The sequence below is a fragment of the Cajanus cajan genome, chromosome 11 (assembly GCF_000230855.2).
Source record: "Cajanus cajan strain Asha chromosome 11, NIPB_CcT2T_4, whole genome shotgun sequence".
Taxonomy (NCBI): Eukaryota; Viridiplantae; Streptophyta; class Magnoliopsida; order Fabales; family Fabaceae; genus Cajanus; species Cajanus cajan.
The window spans coordinates 13067962-13080825 of record NC_138527.1 but is presented as its reverse complement, the minus strand read 5'-3'; the positions used below and the strand labels follow the sequence as shown (position 1 = coordinate 13080825).

The window sequence follows — 12864 nt, the reverse complement described above, 5'->3', positions numbered from 1 at the left end:
AGGCATCAATTGCATAGTATTTGATTGAAGAAAATGGAGGGAGTTCGAGGGAATTTGGGGTGACTAAAATCCATCCTCATGTTATTTTAGCTACCTTTTTTTATATCTAAAATTTCAAAATAAAAATAAAATAAAGTTGTTTATATAAATTTTATATTATGAATTTGATTAATTTATTCAATTGAGTTTTATAATATAAATAAAAAAGATTTAATTTGTTTATTTACTTAATTAAAACCCTAAGAGTGTTTTTAAAGGAAATCCTATATAGAAACATTGAAGAGTGCATGGAGTAACGATGGAGATAATAGAAGGACATGCTTGTGTTGTCAGAACCCGAAAAATAACCATCTTACCCACAAATGATTTAGACTTCCTTTTTGAAAATCTCATCAATTAGGAAATGCTCGGAAACTAGACTAATCCCTGACTAATGATTTTGAAAAGAGTTCATGGAGTCACCATCAATGTTTTACTCAAAACAACGGAAAAAGAAAAAGATTTTTCAAAATTATAATAATGACTTTCATAGTCAGAATTGAGTTTGGGGGTTAGTTACATGCAAGGAAGATGTTAGGCACTCTACAACGTCCTAATTCGATACCCTACGGCGAATTTAGCATAATATAGAACAATAACTTAAATATTTAATTCCCTTTATTAATGGTTATTTACATTCTTAAATTTAAATTACGTGATTAACCTAAAGATGTATACATGGTTACTTTTATTTATGGCGATAATTACGACAGATATGATAGGTGATAGAGAAAGACTTTGATGAAATACCTCTTGAACGCACTTTATAATACGAGCTTCAATGTGGTAGCCTTGAGGTGCTTTTTGGCTACCTTGCACATTACAATTTGCCTTACAAATCTCAAGAAATATAAGGATAGAGGAGAAATAGAATATCTGGACTATCTAAGACTTTAATAGACTAATTTCGTTCTATTATGGCTCCCTCAACACTGCGTAAAAGGAGTCTATTTATAGGCACGAAAACCAACCAGAATGGTTGTTCTGATTATCGAAATGGGGCACTTCGAGTGAGTTTCTTACGAGTAAAATTTGAATCTGGAACGGCCCGTTCTGAAATTGGAATGGCCCATTCTAGATTTCAATTTTACTCGTAATACCCTGGTCAAAATGGCCTGTTCTGGATTGGGAATGGCCCGTTTTGACCTAGGGTTTCTAGGCCATTTTAGAAACTTGGAACGGCCCGTTCCAAGTTAGGAACGGTTCCTTCCACGCTCCTAATTCGACTTCTTTGGGCTTTCAGGCCTTTTGATGTCCTCCTAGTCCATTCTAATGTTAATGGGCCATTCCAGTGTTGCATTGGCTTGTTGTGATGCCCTATTTGGGCCTTCGGAAACTCATTTGACTTGTACTAAAGGCTCATTTTGTTATTTGCATGTCCCGGATGAAATTAGTTGTCTATAGGTGTCTCAAAAGTTGTCACCTAAGATAAGCGAAATGTGAATGTCTCATTCATGGCACATATGACGGATATGATAGTGGGACGATCCTTAAGTCTTTTAAGTTTATGAATTGGAATTCTTTTGATGCATGTGGTTGTAATTTTCATGGTTGCATTAATAATGTGTTAAATTGAATTATATAAGGGTTTTGAGGTTGTATCATTTATGAGTTTTGGCTAAATTAACTTGATTGGAGTGAATTGATGTTAAATAATTGTTTTAAGTGATATATGACTATTTTACCAATTGATCAGAGTGTGTGGATGAATAAATGAATTTAGATAAATTTTGGAGACCCTAAATTATGAGGTTCGTGATTCTATGATGTGAAAGATCTTCGAAAATGTTGGGCACACATTTAATAAGTTGGGCATGGTGAGTTCAATTTTTCGCACTTGGTATGTAGAAGGCACACTAGGTGTAGGAACCACAAAGAGGTCTTTCTCAAAGGCTGATGTCAGGCGTGACTAGGATTACGCCGAGCACAAGAACACCAGAAAGGTTCTTGACTCCTCCACGTTAGGTGTTGGAGTAGTCATGTTGGGTGCGAACGCCATAAAAAGGTCCTTGACCACTTTGCACTACGAGCAAGTCTAGTCTCACCAAGTGCCATGTCGCTAATGAAAAGGAAAGTGATAGTTAAGAGTAACAATTAGTAGAGGAGCCTATGAGGAGTGATATTATTAGCTAGAAATTAAAGGAGATAAAAATAGTTTATAATCGTGAGTAATTAAATAAAAGGAAGAAAGAAATAAGAGTGATGATAAGGGAAATAAATGATAGAAAGAAATAGGAGAACACGATAACTATAATTGAGTAAATATTTATAAAAAAAGAAGAAATAAGTGTGATGAAAAGAGATAGTAAAAATACAAGATGAGATGAGTAAGTTTCGTTAGAAGCTTAAAAGTGATAAAATCCATGTAGATGCTTGACATTTTGCTGGAGAAGTCTAGACAAAAAGGTCTAGCAAGTTGGTGATGTGGGTATCATTGCATTGTTGTTGTGTTGATAATGTTGTGTGGAGTCCATGCATTCGTGGATACTTCATTATGAGGTGGTGTGAATCTATGTAGGAGGGTCTCTATGGTCTTCTACTTGGACCTTATGGTGTTATAATAGGGAGTCCTTAACAAGTTCAGGGAGCAACTATTATCGATTGCTTCTATTAGATCCGGATAGATCTCTCCTAATTGAGAGTGGATTGAGAGAGTTACTCAGTGTCTTGGTGATCCAGACCATGTGTTCCTTAGCTTCCTTGAATTGGAGTGTCTTTTGGTGATGCTAAATATTAGTACCACGTGCATATAGAATTAAAAGCATAAGTTACACGAGTCTTTAAATAGGGATGTGTATCCTCACTCATCTTATGTTTGTTTTGTTGTTTCTTGTTTAGGATGATCGTCAAGTAGGAGTAGGCCAGGTATATGAGATCAAACATGAGGGAGATGAAGCTTAATTCTTTAGTTTGAGGTTTTTAGCTAGATTTTGTTCTAGTAGTGTGACATTGGGGCTAGAGAACATTATAACATTTTCTTTAGTTATGTTTTAATTTAGAATTGTTTAAGGTTTAGGGTTTAGGGTTATGTAAAAGGTCAATTTGTGTCTTCAATTATAAACTCTTATTATGTTTATTTTTTTTAACTTTGAGGAATTTTATTGATGACATGTGAACTCTTTTACAATAAGTATTAATGAAGTTTTTATATTATCTTTTCTAATTAAACATATTTTTCTCAATAATCTTTTATAACAAACGCTTGAAATAGAAAGGATTCACACCCCTCCAATATCATAGGAATGTCAAGGAGAGATGAAAAATTTTAAAACATTTTTAATATATAATATCTAAAATATCATTACTTAATTAAGTTTTTAAATTAAGGATTATAATTATTCATAAGTCAATTTGTTATCTTCTGTCATTTTCTTTATATCAAATAAAATTTCTAACTCCATCTTACCTCTCCTTTCAACTAAACAAAATTTCTAACTTTTACCGTTATTTCCACTTTATCCCCTTGCCTAAAATTTTCCTTGCCCTACCCTCATTTAAAGCAAACGGATCCTTTTCAAATTTTTGGACCCAAATGATCATCACCGACAATGAACAAATTGCCTAGGGCCTTTCATTTTCATCGACGTGTAGGCATTCGAATTATTTTTTGGTACAATGGTGTTACGAGATATCAACGTATGACTTCGTACAAACTATTAAAGCATCTTGCCACTGAACTAATTATGTACAAGAAAGGGATTCATCTTATAATTATTTTGGGGAAGGTGGACTCTTGTGTGTGCCTGATTTGCATAGCCTTACGCCCTTAACACTTTTGTGGACAGAATTTCATTAAATTTTCCGTCACATAAAGCAGTAACTGTCACACCACGCAGGTAGTCACATTTGCCCAATGAAAAATGTGAATATGTAAATTTCACATTTGCCATTAATTGAAAACTTCAAGACTTAAAGATAATGATATGGAAAATGTGAATATGTAAATTTCAAAACTTCTTCTCATCAATGTTAAAATATACACTAAAATATAAAAGTAAACATATTTTAAATTTTAGTTTTGAAGTTTATAAAAATAATTTAAATAATGAGATATTATTTTACCCTTAACAAAGACAAACATGTCAAAAAAATAAAAAACAACAAAACATACACTAAACAATTAGAATGTTTTGCTTGCCACTAAACTGGACATTACTCTAGAGATTGCCCTAACAAAGCTAATCTTTTTACAAAAGAAGCAGAATTAATAAAAAGTTGAAGGATGAATCTCATTCCTATAGATGAAACTGTCTCAACTGATTCAGAAATATATTCTGTAGTTAGTTAGTCTAATTACACTTCTGAAGAAGAAAATGTAATGAAAGACTATAAAATTATAAATGATTTCACTAAAAATGAATACAATATACACTAAAATATAAAAGTAAACATATTTTAAATTTTAGTTTTGAAGTTTATAAAAATAATTTAAATAATGAGATATTATTTTAACGATAATTTGTAAATATCTTTTTAAATTAATTAATATCAACGAGCATTGGTTGAAAAAACTATAAGAAGATATATTTTTATTACACTCTAAGAGGATTAGTATTTGATTATGGATTAAGAGGTTTTTTTTTATAATCATTTATTAGAATCCACTTATTACAATATTTAGTAAAAAAGTCAGGTTATTATATGAAACAGAAAATATCTTCTTTTTTTTTCTCCAAGAATTATGATTTAAAATTATTATAACAAGAGGGGAGTAGAAGAAAAATAAATACAAAAATTATCAGGTAATCTGCTTACTCCTACAATGCTTATTTGTTATACACTGTTTCATTTTTCATTTTATAAGTTTCAAAGATATGATTATGAGCAACAGAAATAAAGAGTTGTCAATAAAGTGGCCACGTTGGGTTGAAATAGCAGATCCCACCATAACCTTCTCCTCCTATCCCATCCATCTCTTGTATTTCATGTGTGCTAGCACTCCTCTGGAACACACAAGCCGCACTTATAAGCATGCTAATAATAATTAACCTATTTGTTGCCTTAACTTTACATGAATCACACTATGAATAGGATGGCACATAATTATTGTTTTCCTAAATAGGTAATATTATAGAAAGAAAGAACTCAAATAAGGCATGTTACTAATTAAAGGGTATACCTGCATGATTTCAGTGGCATCCATCTCAGTACTGCTCAAATCAAAATACATACTTGCTGCTGAAAGCTTCATGGATAGAAACTAGAACAGAAAATAAAATTTAACTTATATTCAGCATTAATTTAATTTAACCGTACAAAAATGAGAAATCGAGATTATTACAACACTCTAACCTCAATTTGCTGCTGTAGTGACTGAACATAATCTATTATCACATCTAACATCACAGCCATTCCCATTGACTGCAAAATCATAGGCATGGAACCAAATTATGACCTCACAAGGACACAGAATACGGAAGAAAGATATTATGATTAGAAAGGATAACTCGGATTCATAACCTTATAGCACCCTGGAACCAACTCCTGTAAATATCTCATCTTTTCATTGATTTTTTCTCTTCTCACCTGACAAGAGAGAGAAAAAACGCTGCAATTTTTCAGTTCATTACTCAATGTAGCTCTTGATTTCTCAATTTCTTTGTTTGTTGAACCTCAAATTAATTGGTTGTGTATAGTAGCTTTTTGACACAATCCAACAAAAATATGAACATAAAAATAAATAAACAAATAAAGGGACTAAAATTTACTACCCTTTCTGCTAAACTGTGGCTATCAGTTGCTTGGCCTCTCTTTGCCCTTACATGGATAACTTCATTTCCTTTCTCTTTAAGTCTGTCATTGTTTATCTTCCTTTTGTTTCCAATCAACTCCTGCAAAATGTAAACAGTGAAGCATAAGAAACCTAAACCTTATTCTTTAAAGTAACACCAAACATTAAAAGTCATAAGTTTATATATGTAGAGTGCACAATGTTTTCTAAACCTTATTCTTTTCAGCACAACCAGTTGCAGATGGAGGAGAAGAATGACCATATTTTGTGCTGTAGACAGAGGTTGATGAAGGAATCTGTGGGATAGGATCTGGGTAATTCTCCGAATGAGTTAAAGTTTGATCTGTTTGGAGATGTGGCTGTTGATCCAAAAAGTTGTCATTGTTGGAGAAAGGCATGAAGAGTTCTTTATTGGTCAAGGTATAATTCTCCACCTTACTCATGGTTCACGAGTTTGACCTCTTTTATGCGGAAACCGTATAGTTCTGTGAGAAAAGAGAAGCATCATTCTGTTTAAAAGGCCTTCCCCTTCTATTTATTTTTACTTTTGATGAATAATTATATAAATACATAATAAATTTAACATTCTAGAGCGTAAAATAATATAATTGAAATATATATATCAATCATATATTCATATTCTTATATCATTGGATATCAATATTTGTGTCAGATACATGGAATGCAGATAATATAGGAGCGTACACCTAGTATTATTATTCGTGATATCGTGGAAGTCGAGAAATTAGTAGCGGTTCGAAATCACGTTTCAAATTATAGTAGTCACATGTAAATGATATAATAAAGTACAATTCCAACTTTTCTCTTTAATCAAAAATCTTAAATGCATCTCATAAAATAATCAATTAGAATCATGCACTAATGCAAAAATTGGATTTAAAATCAGAGTTTTAAGATCGGTTATAAGGTGACCGATCATAAAAGTGACGTTGTTAGTGTCAAAAAGAATTCGGAGATACTCGAAATACAGGGATGCTCGAAATCTTAGGTGACCGGAAAATGGAAAATAAGTTTTTGAAGAGGAGACATACAGAGCCTGAAGAGAATCAAGAGATACGCGAAGACGTTTTTTGTAGAACTCTCGACTCATGAAAAAGACTCACAGCCTTGCAACCTCTCAAAGTACAAGAAAAATCAGGAAACATTCAAGTATGTTTTTCGTTGGTTACTCGAAATCGCAAGGATCCGGATATACACGAGCATACTTCACAACCTCTCAAAATGAAGAACTTAAAGGAGACACGATTTAAAAGCAGTTGAAGTAAATCATGGGATAAGTGTCAAAGACTACAGAACGGTTTGGGGAAGTTATGAACGGTTCCAGGAGTTATCAAAAGACGTGCTCGAAAATGAGCCACGATATGGAAGTTTAGAGTGGTTATGCATTTTCAGAGCACGTCAGATACAGTTATCTTTCCCAAATCTCTATAAATTAACGAGCCATGCTCGTAGCAAAGGGTCAGAAATCACACACCCACAACACCTCACACGCATTCCTCACCTGTGCATAAGGCTCACGTGCATACGAGAACAGCTGGGTACGGTTTCTCGACCACCTTTCTTTTTCCTTTTTTAGCGTAGCATAGCATAGCGTAGTCTAGTGTAGTGTAGTCATCTGAATCTGTTTCGTTATCCTTACGAATTGTAATTCTATTATCATCTAATGAAGGATATGATTTCTACAGTCAATATACATGTCATTTGCTCGGTTCACGTTAACACTTACATGCATGAAATTGATTGTATGATTAACATAGATATTCTGTTATGCTAAAAACAACAAGCATAGATCTTTTGGTATGCTAAAACTGTTGAGAAATTATATTATAATTTAAAATTTAAATTAAATATTTAATATGATTAATCCTTTTTTTTATATAAAGTTCCAAAAACCAAAAATAGGTTTCGGATTGTACGTGCACCTTGACCAAGACTCACGGTTTTTTCTTTTTCCTATTAGTTAGCACAGTACATGCACTTGTTTTCGAAAGTTTTGCAAAACAAATTTTAAAACTTTTGCACATACTGTTGAAGCTGAAAAAAAGGGAATCCAATTGTGCCTATATACATATATTAATACGTGAGAAAAATAGAAAAAACACACACAACAAGTTTATTTGATCTCTCTCCCTCAATATTATTTTTACTATAAAATTATAATTTTTGAGCGGTGTTCTTTGGTTCAGGGATTTTTCGCTGCACTCGAACGGTCTAACGGGTTGACGTATCTTGGGAGAGGAGCGTACTATAAGACTTTAAATTACCAGTGCAGTGGGGGCGTTTTCTCTCTAAGGATAGCGCTCTGCGTGCTTCAATTCAGGCTACTCTAAACCTATTATTTAATATTCTAATTTGCTCTTTGTGTTTAATTAGTTGTTACTGATTGCTCTGTTTTAATTTTATAATATTCATTCACTACTAGAAAAATTAATATTTGTGACGAATTTTGTGACGGAAAAAATAGCATTGCTAATAGTGACGCATTTTGTGAGGGAATTTTAAGTTTTGTGACGGACAAGAATTTATTGATTTTTGTGACGGATTTTGTGACGGAATATATTCCGTCTCTAAAAATCCGTCACAAATTTCGTCACTGAATCAAAAAAAAAATTTGTGACGGATTTTGTGACGGAAAAATTTTCGTCTCTAAAAATCCGTCACAAATTTCATCACTAAATAAAAAAAAATGTTTGTGACGGATTTTGTGACGGAATGAACTTCGTCTCTAAAAAATCCGTCACAACTTTCGTCAATAAAATGAAAAAATTTAGTGACGGATTTTTCCCTCTCAAAATTCCGTCACAAATAGGTTAAAATATTTTGTGAAAAAATTTGTGACAAATTGTTCCCTCTCAAAATATTAAATCTTATTTATGCAACTTTTATATTTAAGAATTATGCATAATTAAAGAAAATATGTTAAATTTTTTTTAAAAAATAATAAAATTAAAAATATTTTATTTCATTAAAGGACTGAAAAAATTATGAAATTCATTTAATTAAATAAAAAACTGTCAATTTTGAACATAAGAAACTAAGACATTCATTAAAAATATTTTTAAAAAAACTTGTGAAATACAAAAAAAAAGAATATTAATTTAATTTTGGCTTAATTACATTTTTTATCCCTCAAGTATTGTAATTGTGCAATTTTGATCCCTAAGATTTTAATTGGATAATTTTAGTCCCTAAAAGAATTGTAATTGTGCAATTTTAGTCCTTTAATTTTTAATTGAACAATTTTAGTCCCTCAAAAATCATAATTGTGCAATTTGAATCTCTCCCATTAAAAATTTAATAATTTTAAAATTTTAATATATATATATATATATATATAATAATTTAAAATTATACAATTATTTGCTTATTTAAGTTAACATATACTATAATTTTTATTAATGTAACAAATGATATATATTTATTATTACTAAATAAATAAAGTTTATATATTATTAATAATTTAATATTGCTAATAAATTAATATCAATAATATTTTTTAGTATATTTATAGATAAATTAATAATTTGATAAATATAACTTAGTATATATTAATATACTTTTACAAAAATATAAATATAGTAGATAAGATATGTATATTTATATTTTTGTAAAAGTATATTAATATATAATGTTATATTTATACTTTTGCATAGTTTATTTGTTTCTCTCAGGGTTCTCTTAAGAACCCACATAGTACTCTAATCCATACAATAAACATCTTACTCATATAATTGTCTCTTACAATTACATTCCCTTATGGTGTGTTTGGATGAGTAATTTTACAAATTCAAGGAATTTGAAATTCTTGGTATTTGAATTACTTTGATTTCAATTTATATCATTGTTAAAATATTTTGTTTAGATAAGTCAATTTAATTTTTTTTAAATTTTAAAATGTTAATTTGGATATGATAATTTGATTCTATCATGATAAAATTGCTTTTAAAAATATATTTATATGTTGAGATTTTTAAATAAAATTTTATAAAAAAATGTTAACCAATTTTTAAATATTTAATAATTTTAAAAATTAATTTAGATAATATTTAATAATTTTTAAAGTATTTTTTAATATTCAATAATTAAAAATATGAAGATATAAGATAAAATATATAAGTGAAATAAGGGGAAAAAATATGAGGAATTTCAAATTCTTACATTTTTGGGAGAATTTAAAATTCTATTATTTCAAAGAATTTGACAAATGCTTGGAATTCAAATTCTTTGTAAATTCTCCATCGAAACAAAGTATTTCACCTCAAAAATTTAAAATTCTTCAAATAAATGAATTAGCCCATTAAAATTCCTCATCCAAACATACTCTTAGGTTTTTCATAGGAACCATAGAGATATTAAAATTATACATTTATATTTAAATATAAGAAAAACAACAAAAAAACATATATATCCAGAACGGCCCGTTCTGAAACCAGAACGGTCCGTTCTGAAACCAGAAAGGCCCGTTCTTACACCAGAACGGAGCGTTCTGGAATTAAATTTTAAGGTACAACAGCCACGTATGGAACGACCCGTTTCGCTTTAGTTTTAATAGGCTATTTTAGTATTTTAGAACGGCCCGTTCCACTTTGGGAACGGGCCGTTCTGTATTTGCGTATTGATCATAAATTTATGTGTTAGAACGGGACGTTCCGATTTAATTTTAATAGGGTATTTTAGTAGTCTAGAACGGCCCGTTCCAGTTTGAGAACGGCCCGTTCTGGGCTATTTAAATATGTGATTATTTAATTTTTAGATCAAGTGAAAATATGTGACTAATTAACTATGTATGAAATGTGTAACTATTGACTTGTAGATACATAATAAGATTTATAAATATTAACCATTATTAGGCTCTAGATATCTATTTTATAAATATTAACCTTTATAGGTTATAGATATCTATTTTAATTTTAGAAGTCTACATGTCTAAACTCAGCCTTAATTAATGAAAATATATTTTTATTAATATTCTTAGGGATTTTTGATTTAGTTAGATGTTAAAAAATGCCTAATACAGTAACTTTATAAATTAATGTAGTGATTAAATATTTTGCGGTTACATATTATAATTTATTTTAGTAGAAAATCTGCCTAGTCAATTTATCTCCTAGAATTGAGGATTTAGACAATTTTATAATTTGCCACACAATCTATTATATTTTTCATTTATTTCATTCATTGTCAATATAAATTTAATTATAACATTATTTCCAATTAAATTATTTTTATTTTCACTGCGTGTCGCTGCGTTCATTTGGATTGTGGTTGGGTTTGGTGTTTCTTCTTCAGTGTTTCTCCATCCACCAATTCAATCATCGCTCGCAGATCCGACTCTGCAACAATTTCTTAAATACAAATATTTAATTAATTAATTTTAATATATATACTAAATTTAATATTAGAAAATTTATAAATATTTTAGTTATAATTTTTATTATCTTTTGATTTAATATTGGATTTCTTTTGATTATGAAAGATATTTACCTGAATTTAAGTTATAATCATAGTTTTAAAAACCGGACCGGTCATCGAACCGGTTAAGGTACTGGGTCAGTGGGTCAAAGGTTGAACCGGTGAGTTACTAGTTGAACCGCATGACTCGATTTTTATTTATTTATATTAAAAAGTATTCATATTAAATATATTTTATACTTATAAATTTTAATAAATTCATATCTTATTTTAAATTTTAATTTTTCTATCTTATTTAAAATTATTTTTATTTTTATTTTGTAAAAAAATACATAAAAAAATTACATGTTAAACGGTATATTAATACAAATTAAAAATATAAATAATATGTACATATATAATATGCTTGCAATTAATATCAGAAAATAATATATGTAATATTTACATAAATATTACATTATTAAATATATAATTTAAAATTAATAGTATACTATAAAAGTTATTTAAGTTGTATATATTGCAAACAAATATATTAGAACAAGTAGTGATTGTTATATTTAATAAGACTCATTGCTTTTTCATTAAGAGATTCAATTTTCATTATTATTTTTGTGATTTATGATCCCTTAAAAAATTAAAAAAAAAAAAAAAAGTGGTTGAACCGGTTTGACCCACCGGTTCACCGGTTGAACCGGAAAATTGACCGGTTCAATCCGGTTTGAAACGGGTCGACTGCATAACCGATCCAACTTCAGATTCGGACCGGCTGGACCACCGGTTCCCGGTCCAACCGGTACGACCGGCCGGGTCGGTCCGGGTTTTAAAACACTGGTTATAATTGTTATAATCTTTTGATTTAATATTGGATTTTATTTATTATAAAACATAATAAATAAAATCTAAAATCTAGAGCAATTTCTTTGATACAAATATGTAATTAATTTTAATATATAATAAATTTAATATCAAAATATTTATTATAGTTTTAGTTATGATTTATATAATATTTTGATTTAATATTAAATTTCTTTTGATTATAATATTTTAATATATTTTATTTAAAATATTGGTTAACATATTTTATTATATTTTCATTTTAATTTATTATAAAATAATTAGAATATTTAATTTAACATCATTAAAAAAATAATAATTATAAAATTTATTATTTTTTAATTTAATTATTTATTATAATACTTTTTAGTTAGTGTATTTACCAAAAAATTATTTTTAATTAAAATATATTTTAGAATTTTAGTTAATTCATTATCATTCACTCACTTGATTAAAAAGTGATAAAATATAATTAATTTTTAATTAAGTTAATAAAATAAAAACTTTAAAATATATGTCTAAAATCTGTAACAATTTCTTAAATACAAATATTTAATTAATTAATTTTAATATATACTAAATTTAATATTAGAAAATTTATAAATATTTTAGTTATAATTTTTATTATATTTTGATTTAATATTGGTTTTCTTTTGGTTATGAAAGATATTTACCTGAATTTGAGTTATGATTGTTATAATCTTTTGATTTAATATTGGATTTTATTTATTATAAAACATAATAAATAAAATCTAGAATCTAGAGCAATTTCTTTGATACAAATATGTAATTAATTTTTATTTATTATAAAATATAATAAATAAAAT

The 12864-nt window shown here is 28.7% G+C and overlaps 1 protein-coding gene across 1 annotated transcript; it reads right to left on the bottom strand.

Annotated features, from left to right (window-relative positions):
- Positions 1 to 3831: 3831 nt before the first annotated feature.
- LOC109790524 (transcription factor bHLH75) lies at positions 3832 to 6378 on the bottom strand. Its single transcript, XM_020349706.3, has 6 exons — positions 5983 to 6378; positions 5751 to 5870; positions 5500 to 5565; positions 5332 to 5400; positions 5159 to 5239; positions 3832 to 4982 (listed from the first exon to the last, which is right to left on the bottom strand). Exons 1-6 carry the CDS (start codon positions 6211 to 6213, stop codon positions 4884 to 4886), a joined length of 666 nt encoding a protein of 221 aa, XP_020205295.1. The 5' UTR covers positions 6214 to 6378; the 3' UTR covers positions 3832 to 4883.
- Positions 6379 to 12864: the final 6486 nt, after the last annotated feature.

Coding starts and splice junctions, on each gene's coding strand:
- LOC109790524 (XM_020349706.3), bottom strand. CDS start 6,213: ATGAGTAAGGTGGAGAATTATACCTTGACCAATAAAGAACTCTTCATG. Junction 5,566..5,750: donor GCCACAGTTTAGCAGAAAGG/GTAGTAAATTTT, acceptor CTCTCTTGTCAG/GTGAGAAGAGAAAAAATCAA. Junction 5,401..5,499: donor TGGTTCCAGGGTGCTATAAG/GTTATGAATCCG, acceptor ATGATTTTGCAG/TCAATGGGAATGGCTGTGAT.